Below are 21,991 nucleotides of genomic sequence, written 5' to 3' on the forward strand. Positions count from 1 at the left end.
TTAAAAGCCATAGGACCAGATGAGATTACCTAGGAAGAAAGGTAGCTAGAGGAATAAGGAAGTGCCAGAAATGAATCCTAGAGAAGTCTAAGCTTTAGAAATTAAAAAAATAAAATGTTTGAAAAATCTCTATAATTTCCTTCTCTCAATTTATATTCTTGTATATCTTCACAGATAAATTTTGAGAGTATATTATTCAAAAACCAAAGTAGGTTTTTCTGGAAAAATATCTGATATCCTTCATGAAAATGAAATGTTATTGCAAAGACTTGAGAACTAAGGTAGAAAAAAATAACCCAGAAGCCTCAAATTGTTTTTTGAAACATTGTCTAATGGATCAAATGTTCCACTCTAACAGATGTCTCGCCCAATACTGTTACTGATATTAAGTCAAAGGCATCGTGAATACAACTGGCAGAGAAGAAGTTGAAGCTTTTCACAATCAGCTATTCTATTTTTCATGGTACTATTCTTAACAGTTATGTTTTATTCCTGAGAAATTATATTGAATTTATAACTAATGTTCAGAATGATTTTTGTCTTTCTTAAGATTTCTTAGATCATAAGATTTTTCTTAGGAAGAGTTCTGAGAGAAAGTTCCAGATAAAAGTTTTAAACATTGCGAATTATAATATTGAGGAATTATACCACTTAGTTAATAAGCAAATTAAGCAGGCATGAGTCCTCATTGAGTAGGTCATGGCACCTTCTGTGAATGAATAGAAGCTAATTTTCAAATGCTGAAGGAAAGATTTAGAAGGGAGCAATTCAATTTCATCAACCAGTTGGTAAGCCGCCAAATGCTCATATTTGGTTTCCAAGGGATCATCCAAAGTAAAACCCTTCTGAAGCCTGATCTAATGGAACCATCAGGAAATGATCACCGCCAATCTTGCTGGGGTCATCTGAAAATGTTGTTGCCAGTAACAATCTAGAGTAGAAATGTATATGACAGATAATCAAATAAATACACTGCCGAGCTATTTAGAGCAGTGAAGAAATGCATGTGATAGTAGATCTAAAAAGATTTTCCATTAGTTAATGTAAATGCAGAGTCTCAGAGGGTTAGCTTCCTATTAAATAAATGAGAAAAATATCATTTTTATTTTAAATTTAGGCATAAGGGGAAGATACTCCCGGAGATTATGCACCTTTTGTTCTAAAACGCTCCTTTTTAAAAAAGAACCTCACATTGCTTCACTTCATTGGAAAATCAAAGTATATACACCTGGGAAAGAAGAGTATCAAAGAAAAAACAGTGCAAGTTTCCAAAGACAAGATCTTTTAAAAATAGTCTAGTTTTCTCTTATGACAGACAGGGAAAACAATAGTTTTGATTCAGCATGGTTCAAGTAAGATTGTTTAGACTGTATATATAATATACTGATTTAAATGTCAAACAGTACAGTTCAAGGCAGTTCTGACTGAAGGCTCTTACAGTTATATCATGGACATTGAAGGAGAGAGGAAAGTCATTCATTTCTACATTCCCTACATGGTGAGAGACATTAAACTAGATGATTGTTCAAAAAATCAAACTTAATCCACTCAGCATTTCTCTTTCCAGCCAAATATTTTTCAGGGTGTATATCAAGTGGTGTTTCTCTCCACTTCCTCCTGAATTTTAACACTTTTAGATTTATAAATGTTAATGTTTGGTTATTTCTTATAACTGATTATCATTTCATTATACATGGTACTTTTCACTTTTTATAACCAGAAAATAAACGACCAATTTTTTAAAATTGTTAATTCTATTTTGCTGGTAGTATTAATATTGCCTTGATCTTCCATTTCTAAACTTTCTGTGTTTCCTTTAAAATCATTTTTTGTTATTTTAAAATATGTAATATGTGTACATGGTAGAAAATCCAAAAAGCACAAAGCGTACACAGAGAAACAGTAAGTTTCCTCCCACAAAATTTCTCTCTCTTGGGCACCCACTGTTACCAGTTTCTTTTTTAGATATGTTCTATGAATATACAAGTATATGGTTTACATTCATTTCTCCTTTACGCAAATGATTAAACATTATGTATACTGCTTGCATCGTGTATATGGTTTAACAACGTATGTGAGATTTGGTTCCATATCACCATATCGGTACATATAGAGCTCTTTTTTTTTTTACAGTGGACTAGTAATATGTAAATGTATTGAAATTTTTAGAACTATTCTTCTTTTGTCATTTAGACTGTCATTTTTTTTTTTTTGGATACTACAGATTTTTTTTGGTATTAACTTTGTTATTTTACACATATACAAGTTCATTTACATGATGAAAATTCCTAGAAGTAGGACCACTATGCTAAATGGTTTGAATGTTTAAAAAGTTAGAGATATTTTAACATTGCTCTTCAAGATGAAGGAGCAATAATATAGGAGGGAGCCTCTTTCAGCACACTTGCTAACGGCATTGTCACAGTTTCTAAATGTGGACAAATTGAAAAATGGTATCTTGTACTTTTAATTTGCAATTCTTTCATTATGAATGAGGTTGAGCATCGTACAAAGGTATGATAGGTTTATTGGGAACATCTACTTCACTCTAGGGCTTTCTTTTTAATGAGGAAAAGTTCCTAATTTTAATACAGCTCAATTTACCCATTTCTGCCTTTATAGTAGTGTGCTTAATTTTTAATAAAGCAAAATAAATAAAACTAAAATAAAAATTTGATTGTTAACAGTTTCAATTATGAAGTAGAAATCCAACTTTTTCTTAAGGTAGATGCAGTTTTCCCCATGTGACTTATTAGACAATCCATCTTTTCCTGTTTATTCAAAATGCCATCTTTATCATATAATAAATTTGTTTCTTGTCCATTTTCAGATTTTTGTAGTCTTTTACTTTGATATACCTTTTTACTTTTTAATTATTACAGCTTTTTAATATTTTTAAATATCTGGTAGGCTAGGACCCATCTCATTGTTATTTTTTTCTGAATTATTTTGGCTATCCAAGAAATATTTTTCATCACAGATAAAGTTAATGTTTTTACTTATATCTAAAACATATATCTAACTTTACATGATGAATTCCTAGAAGTTGAAGCACTATGCCAAATAGTCAAACATTCAAGAAGTTAGAGATATTTTAACGTTGGTCTTCAAGATGAAGGAGCAACATATCTAAAACAATGTAAATAATAGCTGTGATTAAAAGACATACTTTAAGAAAGGTTGCATGGCTGACGATATATTTTTTGAATCCTTAGGCGGGGTCTAGACATCTTGGGCCACCAGCTCTTTTTTTCTAAGCTCTGTAACTTCTGTTTAGTAAAACTTTAAAATACTCCTTTCTCTCTTTATTTAAGTCTCTGCTTATCATGATTATCTCAAGCTTTGCTCTTTGTCACTAATCTCAGTGACATCTATTTTTTTTTAGTGTTTACTCTCTCTCACACTCTGTAATATATACATATTACAGAATATTTGATGATATTTAGGCTCCGTATTGGGTTCTATACATCTATTTTTTTTGCAGTTCAGTCTATAGTTCTATCATTCTGTCTCTCAGAACTTGTTTTATTGAATTTATTTTAAGTTGTTCTATAGTATGAATTGTGAGCAGTTTCTTTCTGTTCCTTGAATTTTAGGTTGACCTATTTGTCCCCTTCCTGATTGTCTGCCTTCCTTCCTTCCTCTCTCTCTCTCCACCTCACTTTTTTTTTTTTTTTTGCAGGTTATGAGGACCAAGATCAAATAGGGTTAAAAGCATAAGTTCTGGAACCAGACATCCATAATTAGTGTCCTGGCTCTGACATCATCTGTGTGACTTCAGGCAAGTTACTGAACCTCCATAAGTGCATATATGTAATAAAAGTACCTCATGGGGAATCTTATAAGGACTAAAACAGATATACATATAAAACATTTAGAGCAATGCCTAACACCTAGTAAGTGCTTAATAAATTAGATTACAATGATGTTACTTCTTTTTGTTTTTGACTGTGGTATATTTGCAGCATTAATATTTTGTTTTCTAATCATTTTCTGCACCTGAGGCAATAGCTGAAGGAGTTATGGGAGAGCTCAGTAGAGGCTGTAGTCAAGAGTGCCATTTTTCTTAAAATGTCTCAATTCTGCAGTTTTTTGAGATTCTTAATAAATGTCCAATACCAATACCAAGGTCCATCTAGTTGAGTAATTTCTCTAATTCAGGGTGTGGCTACAGAACCTTAACTTCCATCAGAGAATATCAACATTACTGCTCACTTTCTTCACATTAGATTCTCCGAACAGCAAGTTTCAACTACTCTATGAGGAAAGATAAGGCTACCAGCTCAGTGCACTCTTCTCCAGATTTAGTGGTGTCAGTGAGAGAAGTCTTAGGATTTTGTCAATCATCATGATAGTTTCAGGAAGGGAATGGGAGTGGAGAAACACCTGGCCTTTTAAAGACTTTCTGCCACTGTTCCCTTCCTTTGTCAGTTTTTTAAGTGTATTATATTAAGTTGTGTTTCATGCCTTCTTCATTACTGTTAGCAAACATTTTTGTTGTTGTTAGGATTTTCCTTATGTTTTGCTCATTTTGTGAATTATTGGAGGGAAGAATTTCTATGAGCAGATAAGGCTAATCTGCTCTCATAACCTGGACACCTGTTCTTTAGTTGTATATACAATCTGCTTGATGGAAAACTGCCTATAGGCGTTTATCTTTCTATTATTTTTAAATCCAGTCTTTCCTTACAGATGTGAGATTCACTTTCATATCTATGTATGCTGGGAAACATGTGTCCCTGCCAAATTCCACCCTGTTTGTAAGAATCCCATCTATCTATCTTCACATTACCTGCAATTAACACAAATAAGGAAAAGGTGGTTAATATGAGGAATTGTTGAATTACTATTAAGAATGATAGCAATAGTACTGGATACTAGGCCCAGTTCAACAATATTATATTTAACAGATAAATATGAATTTATAAATTTAATTTATATTAAAATCAATGATTCTAAAATAAATGTAATATATTTGACAGCCAGTAGTTCATAGGAAATATTTAACTGTCCATAATTTTGATATAAACCAACAAAAAGTCTTAAAAACAAAGCTAACACAATTTTATATTATATTAACACGCAGAGTTTGGAGCTCACATACAGAACTCTGATCATCATAGTCTGTACTTATAAGCATATCAAGGGATCTCTACATATAATTCTTTGCATTATTTGGGTAGAATATTGCCAAAATTGAGAAAACTCATAGGATGGAAACAGTAAAATAAAGAGTCTGAAAGTCATGATGTATTAAGAATGGTCAATAAAATGGAGCTCCTTAGTCTAAAGAGGAGAGGCCTAAAAAGAGACTTGAAATGGCCTACAAATGTGTGAAGGGCTCTCCTACAGAGTTGTTCATCATAGCTAGAGAGAGAAGAAGTAATATTAATGGACAATTTTAAAGAAATTCCAGCTGTCAATTCAATTATGGGAAAAACAAATTGGGGCCATCTTCCAAGTGAACAGCTACCACCAGTGTTAGAAAGCTGTTTCTTCCCAGAGCATAAGAATAAAAGTTGAAGTCTTGGTAAAGACTTCCTTGTAAAAACCTATACATATTTATTCAGTGGTATTGTAATTATGCATACATACATTTCATATACTATACTGGAACTAGTATCCTCCTTTAAGGGAACACCGTGTCTCTATCCTCAACTGTTAATCTCATAGTCAGAGGTGCTCAATTAATGATTTGTTAAATACATGAGCGAATGTGAGTATTTTGAGAGATTAGAATATATGACACCTAAGAATTCTTGCACATCAAAATTATATATATTTTTAAAACTGGTACCACATTCAGTTGATTCAAATGAATAGATTTATGAAGGTTAAATTTTCCCATGTGAATCAGCTACTGATGAAGACTCAACAAATATTTTTAGATTCCTAGGAAGCAATTACTGAACTCTTTCTTCATAAGACTAATGGCCTATAAGGAACAAATATATGCCTTCTTCACTCACAACTATAAGACACTGACTCAAATTGTACCAAGTCTCTTTCCTTTGTTATTTTGACTCTTCCTTCTTCCTACCTGCTCTCTTTTTAGCCTTGACTAATAATTCTCACCTTTCCTAATATCATCTATTTGTGCAAATTTCCAACTTTCAGTAGACTCTTGGTAGGACTGCATAACTGGCTAACCCACAGCATATTCCATGGTTAAAAACTCCTAAGTTGTCTTTCTTGATGTATGTTAAAAATAGATTTTATTTTATCTTTCTTATTAACTTTCTATAAGGGATAAGATGCCCAAGATATCTAGCTGCAATTGAATTATTCTCAGAGACAAACCAGTACATGATTTTTGACTGACAGCTAATGGTATTCGGAGTCATGGTCCATGAATAAAATATCCTGCAAGCTTTAATTTTATTAGATCTCTATGTTCCATAAAAGAAGATCTTAATGTACACTGGTTGATGAGTTGAGAAACCAAATTATAAGTCTATTTATATTAGTTAGGGAACTATGATGAATTTAGCATGAATCCAATGCTAGCTAGCAGAGGAAGACTGCATTGTTTCAGTGTAGGAGAATGCCATTGTTCTAAGAAGGAATTTAGGAGAAAAGCCAAAACTTTATTCACTATCATTCCTTTGATTTCACACTTAGCACTGCCTGGCTTAATAAATGTTTTTGAAATAAAATACTTATTGGGTGAATAGATTATTATTTTTCATACTTATTTGCTTCTTAAAAAAGTAAAAAATATTTAAACTTAGGTTCTGGTCCAAATCCTAAAGTCTTTTCATGAAATTGATTGCTGCTGATCATAAGTCAGAAAGACTTATAGTCATAGTATTTACCATGGCAACACATTTCCTTTCAAAACTTTAAAAAATGCTATAAATGTAAATATTTACCTCAGCAAATATTCCCAGTTAGGTAAACAGTGTTTGCTGTGTGAATTATAAAACTTTTGAATGTCTAACAATCAAAACTACATATAGTACGATGCATTTTTTAATCTGAAATTTGCATATTAAAAAACGATTTTGAATAACGATTTGTTCAAGGAGCCATTGATCATAAATTCTGTCTAAAATTATAAGCTAGTTTTAAGCAGCAAAGACATAAACTAAAAACGAAACAAAAAGAAAAACACAATGTCCACATGTTAGCCTCAAAGAGTAGATGAGAAACATGGCTTTATTTCTTAATTTCCAAAAGGACTTAGCAAACAGAATCAATTGTTTTACTCTCCCATAATGCTATAATGTACAGAATAATGGGGATTACAGAGAAAATATTTGATGAGTAAATCATTTGCTATGAGATCTCAGGAGAAAACATTTTTGCATATATTATTATGAAAATACTACAAATATCAGGTTAAAGATAGAGACTTCCAATCCACAAGCACATATCTTTTTTCCAGAAATAATCAGAAACTAATCATGTATATATGCAAGAAATTCTACAGAAATTGCCTGGGAATAGGGTGCACTCATCAAATGTGTTGCCCTTTGGCCAATTTTAAAAAAACAATTTGTTCTTTGGGGGGACAGAGAGTGGTTTAGCCACAATATATTTTCAAGAAGACTATTTTCCTGGCTTAACACAAAAAGTTAAGCATTTTCTTTTTGACCCTGAATATTATGTTTTAATAAAAGGGTGCACTACACATGTACTCAAGCAAGTCCCCCTGTGTCCTCAAAGGAACAATTTTGGTAAATCAAAAGGAGTGAAAACATTTTAGCACTGAAAGGAAAATGTAGTGTTCTGGGACCTCATGCCAAACAGCTGAATTTGCTCTTTGTTCTTATTAAGAGTCAAACCATTGTTCAGAGTAGCCCTTCACCACAAATACCTACCTACCACTTAGAACTCAGAGCCTGGCACATGGTTCTGAATAAAGAGAAAACTGTGCCTTGCATTCAGAGATACATTTGAACATGCATTAAAAAAATTAAAATACATTATAATTTACCCCATGGCAAGAAAGGGGGAAAGGTATGGTGCCCCTTGATGCAGTAAATGATTGGCTGCAAGTAATCAAAACAGTTGCATAACCCTCTGTGTTTAGTTTTTACTAAACGGTAAAGAGTTCACTAGTAGCCTGATGAACTGCTTTGGTATGAACAGCTAAATTCTTGACAACTGAAAACTTTGCTAAACCTAAATATTCCCATTTATTGTAGTCAGGTGATAGTAGTACAACTTGCTAAAGTACACCATCAGCAAAGCTATCCATGGACAGAGAGATAAAAAGATGAATTTCAACAGAGGCAATCTCTGTAGTACATTGAGGGCAGTGCACTCAATTTTCGGTTAAAATATTAATTTGTTCAGTATTTGCTGAGCACTTATTATGTGTTCAAAACCTGAAGCTCTAGGACAATATGCCAAAAATCAACTTGTAGAATAGTGAAATTGTCAAATTACCACCTCTGACAAGCGTCAGATGAGTTCCTCACAACATGCAGAAAGTTCAATCTGGTCATATTAGTGTTAGAGAGAGAAAAGGCAAGAGCAGATTAAAGAACAAAGGGATTAGAGAAAGAAAATGAGTATGCAGATGCAGACAAGCTGGTAAACTTCATTCAAGTTAGATATTTAAGAAATTCTCTGTCTATAATATCAGATACATGTCAAGTTGATATTTAACCAAACTGGACAATATATGTGTCATCTAGGCTATTAAGAAAAAATAATATAGAAATCCTCAATAATTTGGAAATTGGTTTTTGGTTAATCGCACTATTAAGGAAAGGACTAGATGCTTCAAACACTTTTATACCAGTCTCTTGAAGAGACCGTTTCTGTAAAGTATGAAAAAACAGGAGTCCTCTCAGCAGTAAAATGATTCGGCTCCATCTTGGCCATTTCTCTTCTACCTTGCCATATGCAGTAATGGTCATGATTTGTCTCTAACTCTTCTTCATCTTTTCACTCCAATTCCTCCCCTTTCTATGCAGAGTTTGGTCATAGACTCAACCTGAGGCTTGTACTTTCCTTTTAAGTGTTCACTAGATGCCTCAAATTTAGCACAGGCCAGGGCAAAGATTATAACTCAGTGTCTTAAGTGTTAGAATTAGGAGCTTGTTAATCTCCTCAATTTGTATTGTTGATAGCTATCCTTCCTATACCATACGGGTTGCTTAGATGGCCTAATAACAAAAGAAGAGAAAAGAACAAAGCAACTTAGGAAGGAACAAAGCGTCTTAGAAGTTCTTATAAGTGAAATATTGCTTTGATTGTGTCGATTAATGAAAGCTTTGTGGCAGAGGTAGAATTGAACTGGCTTGGCTCATGGGGGATAGATGATGTCAACGGGTAGTGGTCATGGTGCTGAGGGAAGACATTCCAAAGGTGGAAATGGGATGAGCAAAGGCCTTGAGACAGGAGAGTGTGGTATGTGTTTAAGAAATTGTACTTAGTCCAGCTTACCGGGATCAGACAATGCATGAAAGAGAGAAGAGAGAAGAGAAGGCTGAAACTTAATTTTGTTACTGGAAGAGAGGGAGATCATAGAGGGCATGAAATGGCTATGGCAAGAAATTTAGATCATTACTTGGTGACAATGAAGAACCACTAGAGACTTTTGAGCAGGGCTGTAATTTTTGAAATATTTATCTAGGAGAGGTGTGTAGGCATGAAAGAGAGTGACTGGCAATGTAGTCAGCTACAGTTGATCAGACAAAATATAATAAACACCATAGTATCGGCAGTAGTGATTTTAAAGAGAGAACTAGTTATTTTGAAGGTAGCTTCTAAGGGTCATGATGCTTGATTTAATAAAAGCATCAAAGAAGAGAGAAGAATCAAAAGAAAAAGACTTTGAGTTTTTAATTTAGATGACTAGGGCAATCTAATATAAATGGAGAGGTCAGAAGCAGGAGCAGATTGTACCAGTGAGGGCATATGGTAGAAATTGGCATTAAGGCGACATCACGAGGTCAATTTTCAACATGCTTGGAGATATTTCTACATGTGGAGTCTACTGAAATATCTGCTCAAACTAGGAAAACTAAGAAAAAATATATACACATAAACATACATACACATTTTTATAAAACATAGATTCATATGCCACATCATAACTCAGACCTGTTAGAAATAAGTTTGCATCAAGCTGGAGAGAAAAATACAGGTGCATTTAAGATATATGTGCACGTACAATGCTAACACCAATATATTGTTTATATATATATGTATATATGCTTGCAGAAATCTGAATTAACACAAAAAACATATTTTGGCTCCATCTGAATAGCTAAATATTAAAAACTTTTAGTTAACTTTCAATTCATTAATTCAAGAAACAATACTTTAAAGGACTAGATTGTGTAAAATACTATGGGCGACATTATTAAAGCACTAGAATGAATATATGCTTTGCTGCTTTTCTTTATTCAACATTTAGCTAATTATTACAACAAGTGTAAATTTATTATAAACATATATTGAGAAGTTACAGTTTTTATTCTGAAAATTATGAATTAGATAAACTATATCCAATTTACAGATGAGGAAGGTGAAGGACAAAGTGGCTAAGATACTTGCTCTAGGTCCTACAGGTACTTAAAGGTGTCCAGGAACTTCATCACTATAAATATGTCTTCTCTGTGGACTGACTTATACACATTATAAATGGCCATGAGTATAGTGACTTTTACAGTCGGTGTTTTTTATGGTTATTTTTACTTCTTGTACAAAACAGAGCTATAATCTTCACTGCATTTTCAGTTTGCACCAATACAAACCTCTACCTCTAAAACTGCTATAAATATATATATGTATATATATATATATATGAAGAAATTATAACAAATAATGTTTAAAAACTTTCTTAAAAGAAAGGAAAATTGCTGAAATTTGTGCTAGATAGACTTTACCACTCTTTCAGTTTTTTATTAAAGAATAACGTGGCTAAAATAAAGCCATAACAAGTCTACTTTTGATTATTACTAAAGCTATAGCTTTATCAGTTTTAGAATTTGGCCTGAAACTAGCTATAGTATCCTTAAACAACAAGAACATCTTAAAAGAGACATACCACTTCTCATATAAGTTTAGGCATCTTTGGCTTAGGCCACAGAATCAATCATCTGCACATGTTTAATTACATAGCTCCTTACAAGTTATGACTTAGAGTGTTCTTGGGAAAGTCACTACAAAGACTTTTATTGCGACCTATTTCCTGGGAAACCACATGTATACTTAAGATTTTCTTCCCTGAGTATTTTTGGTTGCTTGGCAAGTCTAAATGAATTTGCCTAATCACTGTTTCCTACCCATGATTATCCATTTTTTTTTTTAACTGACTGTCCACAGACAGACATCCCAGCTGCTTGCAATGACCAAATGATATAACTGCGAGGTTAGGAAAATTTTTATATATTGTTAAGAAAACACAGTCTAAATCAGAATTGCATACTACTCAAATATAAATTACTGAAATACATGGCCATAAATCATCAGCCAGATGATTCCAGTTGGGAAGATGAGCACTGCTATAAAGATGGAATCACAGGTCATCTCAGGATTAGTAATTTATACAATACATGGAATAAACACAAGGTATAGAATTGGAAAACTATAGATTTAATTCTGCCACAAATTACTGTTTTAGAGAACTCCTTAATATTTTATCTATACAAGAAATAACACTGTTTACCTATTGTCACATGTAAAAACAAATAAACTTAACCAAACCATCTCAAAATAAAAAAGTTTGGTATTAAAAATGCCTATAAAATAGATTTAACAAATGTTTATAACTGTTTAAACAGCTGAGGCAGCTATATTCATGATTTTTATATTAAAGATTATTGAGAAAAAGAAGCTCAATTATTTGGGTATTTCCCCAAATCCAGATATTTTACAAAATATAGGGAAAATTCAAATATTATTTTGACAGGATTTTCAGGCATGTTCTTCAGTTTTGTCCCGTTGAGATCGCCTTTTCGGTTGCATCATATCCCAACGTGTCCAAAAGTGAATTCCTAAACTTTTCCCCACAGGAGTTCCTCTGCAGTCTTCCCCATTTCACAAATAACACCCCAAAACATTCAATTGCTCAGTTAGAAAACAGCCTCATCCTTGACAAACACCAAATTTAGGTAATTCGTGAGTGGCATCAATTATATCTCTAATATATGACTTGAATCTGTCTACCTGTCTCTACCTTCTTTTGTCAGGTAACCCCTAACTGATGTCTGTTCTTACCTCTTTCAATGTATTTTCTTCACAGTGGCTGAATGATCTAAAAATGACAAATCTGATCATGTTACTCTCATGCTGAAAATTTGCTATGTATTTCACATTTCACTTAAAACGAGAACACAAATCTTTACATGTGGTCAACAAATCTGTACATGATCTGGCCCTTGCTTATCTTGAAAATATCATTTAATGTCATTCATTATTCTATTATTAAACTTCCATCATGATTGACTTCTTTTAGTTCCTAGAAGGTATCACAAGCTATGTTAGGGCCTTCATGCACACATGCTTTTATTTCCATCTGGATACTCTCCTTTACTTTTTATCTGGCTAGCTTCTATTTTTATTTATATTTCCAGGTTTAGCTTAAATGGTATTTCCTGAGATAAGTCTTTTTGACCTACTATTTAATTGGCACCTCCTTATATATTTTTTTGTCCATTCATAGTGCTTTTCCTAATTTATATTATAGGTGTTTTCTCCATCAGACTATAATCTCCTTGAGCAACAACTTTTTATACTTTTTTTTGTGAAGGACTAAATTAATGAATACATCCAGTTAGCTCTGTATTACATACACATAATCGAGGCTAGTTAGATCAGTTGGCTAAAATGTTGAGCTTACCATACAGAGTGCCCACACATTTAACAAAGGGCAGATAAAGACCTGTGACCAAATGTTAAATTTGAAATACTCTGGAGCATTTTGGCTTTCTTGGTTAAGACAAACAACCTCTTTCTTTATGCCTGATTGGAATCACAGCTCAAGCTCCATCACAGAGCTGATTTCATTTTGCCATGCATTAAAGTTAGTTGACTTTATGTCTCTCTCTCTCCCATTAGAACTTTCTGATTCTCCCATCAGAATCATATCTGATTCATTTTCATTCTCCACAGTGCACAAGAGTTTCCATGGTATGAGTTAAGCATTGGTAAAAATGTCTTTTAAATATATCGTAATTGAAAACTAAAGAATTATAAGGCGCTAAGTTAAGATTGCCATGTGTCATTAGTATAGAATCTAATTTAATAATTCATTTTACTCTGATGAAGCAATTTTTGCATTCAAGGCACTGTAAGAAGCATGACTAAAACAGTTTCTTTCCTAGTAAATCAACAAGCATTAGTGACCTTTGTACGGTGACAGTATGAAAAAGCATAACTGGCCCAGCATAATTGCAACAGGACCAGCATTCCCACACCCCTCTGTAGGGATCTGGCAGGAGCCTGCTTCCAGGGATGTAAAGTCAGTTCTAACAGTTTCCTTGTTCTCCTTGTCTCAGTAGACCAAGCCCAGGTATAACTGCATCACTCCTATGCTGTATACTTTTATTGGGTTATTGCCTGAGTATTTCTGGTTGATTAATGTTCATCTGTATCCACTCTCATGCCCCAAGGCAATTCCTGCTCCACTCCAGAATCAAAAGAGAAAACAGTTTGGTCCCAAATAAATCAGCTTGAAGGAGCTATGGTATCAAAGGCGAAGATCCAAAAAAATGTGTTCCTGGTAAAATTAGAGTTCTGGCTATGGATTCTATAGAGCCTATAATTGCTCTGCTGAGTAGCTGGAGGTCATCAAGTGACTCAGCTAGCAGGAGGCCTATTAATGAACGGTAATACTTTGCCCAGTGCTTAAAACTAGTATTTGCTTTATAGTTGTGCTGAATAATTGAACTGTAAACATATCTACATATTATATGTAGTATATCTTTTTAATAGAAATAGTGTGATGCTCATTTATTTAGCTTTAAAGCACTTTGCAAATATGATTTTAGTACATATGTAGGAGAGAACTTTCTTTCTTTTGTACTACCAGAATCTGTGGTATGGAAATGCCATACTTCTTTTCCTTTTTCCCTACATTTAATTCTGTGATTTTAATGATTTAAACTTAGCCCATGATGAATCTGAGTATTTTTTATTATGTTACCAAATAATTGTTATGAAGGTTAAAATCATATGTAGCAAAGAATACTACAAATAACATGTAGCTAATATTTGCTGGGCAGTCACTATTCTAAACACTTAATGTGAATTGATTCACCTAATCCTCACAGCATCTCTAGGGGCAAGAGCTATTATTATTCACATTTTGTAGGTGAGAAAATTAAGGCTCAATGACTATGCGATTTGTTCAAGGTCAAAGAGCTAGTGATCTGCAGAATGTGAAAATGATATAAATAGAGCCATTTCCAAATGAAGTCGGAGCTGTTATCCCAGAGGAATTACCTTGCATATTTTACTCCTCAAACTTTGGGAATGTTTGAACTGGGTAAAATAACCTGTGGAATAGGCCAAATCAACATTGTACTCCATACAACCATTTATAAAGCTGATAGGAAAGCAGGCATCCCGTCTATGAGGACTTCAAATTAAGGATATTCTTTAGAATTAGCACCACTATGTATAGCTAGAAAATAACTTAGCTTATTTGTACATATAGAAATTCCTTCCTTGGCTAATTGGCACCAATAGAAATTCCTTCCTTCTATTCATGTAATTATTTCCCCTCCCTTTCTCATAAATACCCTTTGCCTTCATTTCATAATTGAGACACTATTTGTGTTTCTGCCTGAATCAATGCTTCCCTGAAGTGCAATTCTTTTTCATTTCAAATAAACACTTGTTGCCTCTTACCTTGGCTTTCTATTTTTAGGTTAACAAGAGCTAGGGTGCACACCTAGCATTTTGGTCCTGGAGTTTGTACTTTTAACTAGCAAGCTCTGCTGCTCACCATGTGCTGGATATTAGTCAACTTCTTAACGCTCATAAACCCCATGGGATAGATGCTACCAATATGGTTCCCATTTAAAAATTAGGAGATTGATCCAATCAACATCACTCTGCTAGTAAGTGGAAGAACCAGTTCTTTAAATTCAGTCCTGTCGGACTTTTCTGAGATTTTTAAAATAATTAATTAATTAATTTTTTATGGTGCTATTGGTTAATGAAATCTAGTAAGTTTCAGTTGTACACTTTAACAGTAAGGCATATATATATTTACACTGTGTGTTCACCTCCTGTAGTTAGATTTCTTTCTGTCATCACATATTTGACCCCCTTTACCGCATCTACCTTCCCCCTCCTCCCACCCCTTACCCTGTGGAAACCACTGTTCTATAGTCAATGTCCATGAGTTTCTGCGATCTTAAATGCCATCCACTATTGCCTTCCAGAGAAGGTGGTGTGCCCTATTATTTTGAATCACATATAGCATTAGAGATTAAATCGATTTAAGAGAAAGAGAAATGATTTACTAAAAGAGTATAGTAACCATCCACTCATAATCTTCTAAAATATTTAAAATACTATTTAATAGCCAGTTATTAGTTTTTTTTAAAAAGTACGTGAAATACTGTTAAGCTAATATTAAATGTCATCATTCTGAAGAGCATAGCTCAAAGAACTATTCTTAAAAACTAATATAGTTATTCATCTCACTGTTTATGTGATCCCCCAGGGTAACTGCAACTACCTCAAGAGAGGTAATTTTTGTGAACATCTTAAAAAAAATAAATTTTAACTTATTTAGAGTACTGCAAGTATAAATTGTTATATAGTACTTATTGGGTATAACATGAGAATATTATAAAGTCCAAACAAATCACAACAGTGTTTTAAAAATAGATAATTGCTATTTCAAGATAGACTATTATTATCATTACTATTTTCCCAAATGAGATGAGTAACCATTTGTATCTGAAAAATTACAAAGTACTAATATGCAGGCCGACTCATGATGATTCGGTAAGATGTAAAATTTATAGAAAAAATATAAATGGTTGTTGTTATTGTTTATAAGGACATTCCAACATAAATCTATCCTTTCCTTCTCTGAGTTCATATTTAGAGCTTCGGTTTCCTTTACCCTCTGTAATAACCACTACTGCAGGATTTCAGATTTCTTGGTAGACACTGAATGTTGGAGGATAAAAAAAAAAGGAGTAAGTCGGAGATGGGTTATGGCATAAACTTTGGCCAAATGGTTTGTCATTGGTGTCCTATTATCAGTCATTCATGGTTTTATTACCTTTAGGCCCTTTGAACAGTTTGATTTCCACAACGGTCTCCAAAATGGGTCGTCTTCTGCGCACGTACAACCGGACGATAGAGCCTGCCTCTTTGAGGGCTTCCACGGCCTTACTGTGGGAAACCTCAGACACATCGACCTCGTTCACCCGTAAGATACAGTCGTTGACCCTGAAAGGAAGAAAAAAGACGTGAAGGTCAGAAGTAGCTAGGAGGATTTCTTAAAGAATACTGTGATCATCTAACCTTAAGAAGTGGGAGAGCAAAGAATATAAGCAATTTTAAAATGCTTAAGTTTGGAAAGAGTATTTCAGATGAAGGAAATTAAAAAAAGAAAAACAAACAGTTTCCCTAGGCTTCCGCATACTAACTACACTATAGTCAAGTCCTATCCTGAATTCCAGTCAACTCTGAATGGGACTGCATCACAAGTAGTGTAGTTAAAAGGACACATATTTTAAAGTCTCTGCCAGTTATCTCATCATTTTGATTGATTTTAATTGGTTAGACTGAGGGTTACAATTTTACTTTTATATAGACATAGCAAATGTAACTAAATTAATTTTCTTGAATTCTTAATTTATTAGTTATAAAAATAATATGTGATCATTTTAGAAAATCTGAAAAATATAACAATGCAGAAAGAAGAAAAATATATATACAACTCCATCACCAAAAATAAACTTCTTAGTTCTCTGGCAAATTATCTTACAGTGTTTTTGTTTTTGTCTTTGTTTTTTCAACTTCATCTCACAATATTATAGGTATTAAAGCTCAGATTTCACCTCCCTGTCCCCCACCCCCCAAAAAAATCTCAGACAATTCTTGCCAAGGTACTCACTTTGAAACTAAGAATTATGATAAATTCTACATTAAACTTTCCTTTTTGCCATTTTCTCATTGGAAAGAATAATTTGACTTTTCCTAAAGCTTTTCAGGTAGTTTATAGCTATGTAGCCATTGACTTCAAATCTCTTTTATGGTTATGATAATAATTAATGATAATATTAGTAATGATTAAAAGTATGAACCTAGAAATGAAAAAGATGTATCCCTCTTTCTGTATATCCTTTCTAGTGTTCCCCATCTCAGTTCTAGTGCTCCCCACCATATTGCTCAGTGTAAGAAATGTTGCTTGACTCCTCTTTCCCAACACCACCACACGTTCAGCTCTACCTGCAAAGGATATCTGCAGTCTAACCAGGTTTCCTCATCTGCACTGCTAGCACCTGGTTGAAGTCAACATCACCTCTCATCCGGATTACATACACAGTCTTCTACCTACTCTCCCTGGATCCTCTCTTGTCACCTTCAGTCCATTCTCCCCACAGAGGCCAGGGTAAAGTGAATATGGTTGGTTGCTTATTCACCTTCCATTCCCCAGTTCCTTCTCCCACACAGTGACCAATTTGTTCAGATAGATTCCTTAGCAAATAATTTGTTAAATGAATGAAAGAATAAGTCTAAGTTCAATTAATAGGCCCTCCACTTTCAAAGTTTATAAACACTGGTAATGTTCTTAACCTCTTTAAGCCTCCATAGTCTCATCTGTAAAACGGATATAATAGTAACACCTAATATAAAGATTTTGGGGGAATATTAAATATTAGCACAAACCCTGATATGTAATAAACACCTAATAAATGGTTGTTATTGGTAGCGGTGCAAATTTATTGATTTGTAATATTCTTAACTATTGAATCATTTTCATAATCTTGTAGAATAAGATATATTATCCACATTATAGAATGAGAGTTGTTCCAAGTGGGTAAGTTCTTTGTATAAAACTGTCAGCTATTTGAGTAGAGATTGGATATAATCTGAATTTCAAAATTTGGACTTTTTCTTCTTAGGACCACATATAGTAAGTCCTCAATGTTGTCAATAGGTTCTGTGACTTTAAGTGAAATGATGTATAACAAAATCAATTTTACCATTGGCTAATTGATATAAACAAAAGTTAAGTTCACATGGCATCTCTTCAACATTATATCAAAATAACATTGAACAAAATGATGTTATTTGAGGACCTTCTGTACATCTAATGTGATGAACAGATTTATGTATATTGTGTACACCAATTCAAAATTATAACATAGTAGTAGAAATATTATATAAAAATAATTGGAAGAATTTTCTATCATTTTTGTCCATGACTTTTCTATATCTGTTTGAAGATCTGAGTTATAGAAATTCTTATCTCAGTGAGAACCCTGATTAACCTCAAAATCTTGATATGGAACATTACACTCACTAAGATTTAGTGATATCATTTCATGATAAAAGATGCTATGGTTTTAACAGGTTTACACATACATTTCCTCTCTGACTGGCTAAATAAAATCACAGAAAAGTAACCAATTAAAATAGTTTTGAGAATGTAGGCATTAAGAGTATCAACCTCCCTGCAGCAGCTGGTCCTTTGAGAGTGGGTAATTTTGTCATCTCATGATAATGCAAAAAACATAATGTTTACCATCACCCTATGCTCAGAATGCTAATCATAACTTAAAACACTGCTGGCTGTAGAAGGGAATGGCTGACATTAAAAAAAATTCTGGATGTTGTATCTATACAAACTTGAGTAAATTTTTTCTTTTTGTATACAGTGGAAACCATGTCGATTGCTGGATTGAGGAAATCAGAGCCTAAATCAGCTATTTTTCTCTGAATGATGAAGTGGATGAAGTAGACAGCTTTAGTGCACTGAGAAGAGCATTGGGCTAGTAGTCAGTAGGCTTGGTTTTGAGTCCCATCTGTGTGTATCAGCTCTGTGACCATGGTCGTCACTTCATCTCTTTGAACTTCAGTTTCCCATGGAAAGGAAGCAGGCACAGCCAGAGTTAGGAGTAACCAGATAGATAATGTATATGAATGTATGTATAAACTGTCAAACACCACACATCTGAGCGTTACAGCTATCGACAGGTGAGTCAAAGATGCGGTGCTCAAGGATTTGTTATAAAGTGAACAGGATGAAAAATGACATTTTTAGAGGGCTATGTGCTGTACCATTCTTATTCGCTCATACTTAAATCAGACCAAATATGAAGCACTGATCCTCATTTTACAGACAACAAAATTTTACTGACAAAGTCACAGTGTTGGTGAGGGCATGCATATGATTTCTACCTGTTTTTGTCTTTTTCTGTAGCTGATGATAATACCAAGTTATTCGGAACTAATTATTTTAAATTAAAGAAAAAAATGGGAGTGTGAGAAAAGGAGTTTATATTCAAGTTCTTAAAACAGAATGGAAAGATTACCAAGCCACACCAGGGCACTTAACTTCCTGTAATTTAAAATAGCATTTGGTTAGAGGGTCATAGCTATTTAAAATTAATTTACTTTCTCTATCAGTAGCTAATTGTGAGTAAAGGCACCACTGGCATTCATTTTGAAACACATAAATTTATTATTAGCTTCATACTCAAAAAAATACTTTGTCCCAGTAAAAAGTTCAGCCTTTTTTCCTATTTTCGAGCCATTGTATTAGAAAGCCATTTATATACAAATTTCCTCTGTACTCTACCCATATAATTAAGTTGATAGTTTCACTCTTTCAGTATTTGTTGTTTCAGATATAAATCTACTACTCTTTTTGTTGACTAGAATTTTCCATGAGATTAAAAGATTAATTTTAATCTTTTCCTCGTCTCATTTCTTTTGAATATTCTGGTACATTTCCTTGCAGAAAATATCTCAGAAACAAAAGAGACATTTTATTATTAACATGTCCACAGAATCACATCTAAATTTTGCACTAAACAATTTAGTATTCTGGAACAGGAACTAGTATCATTAAAAAGTCAAACAATATTTAAATTATTAGTTTCATTTTGAAGATATAATTTAAAATAACACTTAATATATACTTTCTTTCATAGATATTAAGTATGTCTGTTATAAATATGTGTGATTTTGTACATTTTTAAGGATGTTAATGCATTAAAAATAATCACTAAATGCTATTAAAATTTTAAAAATTCCTTTTCATTATGCATTAAAAATACTGGAAAAAAAAAAGAGATAAGGTTTCAGCTCTGGTTCTCTGTAGATTTAGAAATTACAGATATTTTTAGAAGCCTATTTCTACCTTTGTGTATCTTCCAAAAGTTTTATATGGCTATGTATCACAGCAGAGAACCTAAGATCATGGTCTTGAGAGTCCATCACACCTGGATACAATAGAGTGTTGTCCCAGCTCTAGAACTTAGGAGCTGCGTGACTTTACACAAGTCACTTGACATCTTGAAGCCTCAAGGTCTTCATCTGGAAATAGGGATAATAAGATTGCTATATGGATTAAATGAGATAATGAATGTGAAATAGTACAATGCCTGACCAACAGTAAGGTATTATAATCTTGGAAAAGAGAAAAGAATGACTGCAGAAGAAAGGATGTGAAGAAGCTGTGATGGAGAGTAAAAAAGATGCTTTACAATCAAGATACTGAAAGAATTTTTGAAATTTTGTATGAGGAGAGGAGGAAAAGATATGATGAATGGGATTTAGGGGGAAAAAAATAAGGCTTTTAGTAAGTCTGATTTTCTGGAGTGTGACTTAATTCTCCTTCCATTTTCCTCCTCCTCTACCACCAAAAAACCCAAAACAAAACAAAACAAAAAACAAATCAGTCAAGTGTTCTGATACATACTATAGCTTTCTGGAAGTCTTGGTAAAAGTTTCTAAAGATCAGCACACTTGGAAGATTTCCCACCAACTCATTGCTACTCTGTCCTTGCTCAACTCTGCACATCTAACCATGCCCAGCCATGCTCAGACCTCTCAAGCTTTGATTCGAAAAGAGGTTTTAGGTCTTGTGTCTGAAACTTAACTTTGCAGCAGCTATTGGTTATTATGAGGCATCCCCTAATTGGTTTATCCTTTATTGTCTCCACTTAGTACTGCTCTCTTTGGTCAAATAGATGAATTAATTATAGACCAAAGGGCCACAGCATGGAGAAACCTGATCAATGTTTAATGTGCTAGATGAAATGCATTAATACATTATCAAATAGAAAACACTAGCTGGGGAATTACACTGCATGCACTTGAAGAGAACAATCAATCATCTGAAAAAAAAAAAACAGAATCTGTTTAAAATAAATAAATCCATAAATTTTATGTGACCTACAGGGAAACCAGCAAAGGTCTCAAGATTATGGGACACCCAGTCAGTTAAATATAAATTTCAAAAAAATAATTATTATTCTGATAAATATTTTTTTAGTGTTAAGTACATTTTATACCATGTTTGGAACATACTTATGCTAAAAAATTACGTATGTTTGTCTGCTATTCAAATTTAAGTGTACTATATTTACAAAATATGGTATTTATAAAAGCAGTGAACCGTGCTTATCATACTGAACTGTGTAGTCTTTGGTTTATTCAGGTGGCATAATGCTTATCATATAATAGGAGGTATTTGCATTGTGATATTATTTAATCAAAACAGAAACATTGAAAGGTAGATATTGCTTCCTTCATTCTGCAACAGAAACTGAAGTTTGAAGAGGTCTATAATAATGGTAAGTGGTGTCTAGGTAATCTCAAAACTCATGTAGTGCATCACACCTCTCTGGTTTGTTAAAAATAATTTTGGGACTTATTTAAGAATCAACCTAACTGTTGACCATCAGTAGGGTCAAGGATCACACTGCAAAGCAGTAAAGCCTAGCCAAACAACAAAATCTAGATAAATGGTTTTCAAACTTTAGCATGCATTAGAGTTACTTGGAGGGCTTATTAAACCACAGATTGCCGGGTTCCACCCACTCCC

General features: G+C 33.4%; 1 protein-coding gene across 4 annotated transcripts in view; it reads right to left on the reverse strand.

The window, feature by feature from the left end:
* DLG2 (discs large MAGUK scaffold protein 2) overlaps nucleotides 1-21,991 on the reverse strand; it is a 1,673,246-nt gene that overhangs the window by 442,014 nt on the left and 1,209,241 nt on the right. For all 4 annotated transcript variants that reach the window (XM_039848192.1, XM_039848194.1, XM_039848195.1 and 1 more), the window contains one exon: nucleotides 16,208-16,377. In XM_039848192.1, coding sequence (XP_039704126.1) covers nucleotides 16,208-16,377 — 170 coding nt within the window. The remainder of the gene's footprint in view (nucleotides 1-16,207; nucleotides 16,378-21,991) is intronic.

Source organism: Pteropus medius, unplaced genomic scaffold (genome assembly GCF_902729225.1).
Source record: "Pteropus medius unplaced genomic scaffold, Ma_sr-lr_union100, whole genome shotgun sequence".
NCBI lineage: Eukaryota > Metazoa > Chordata > Mammalia > Chiroptera > Pteropodidae > Pteropus > Pteropus medius.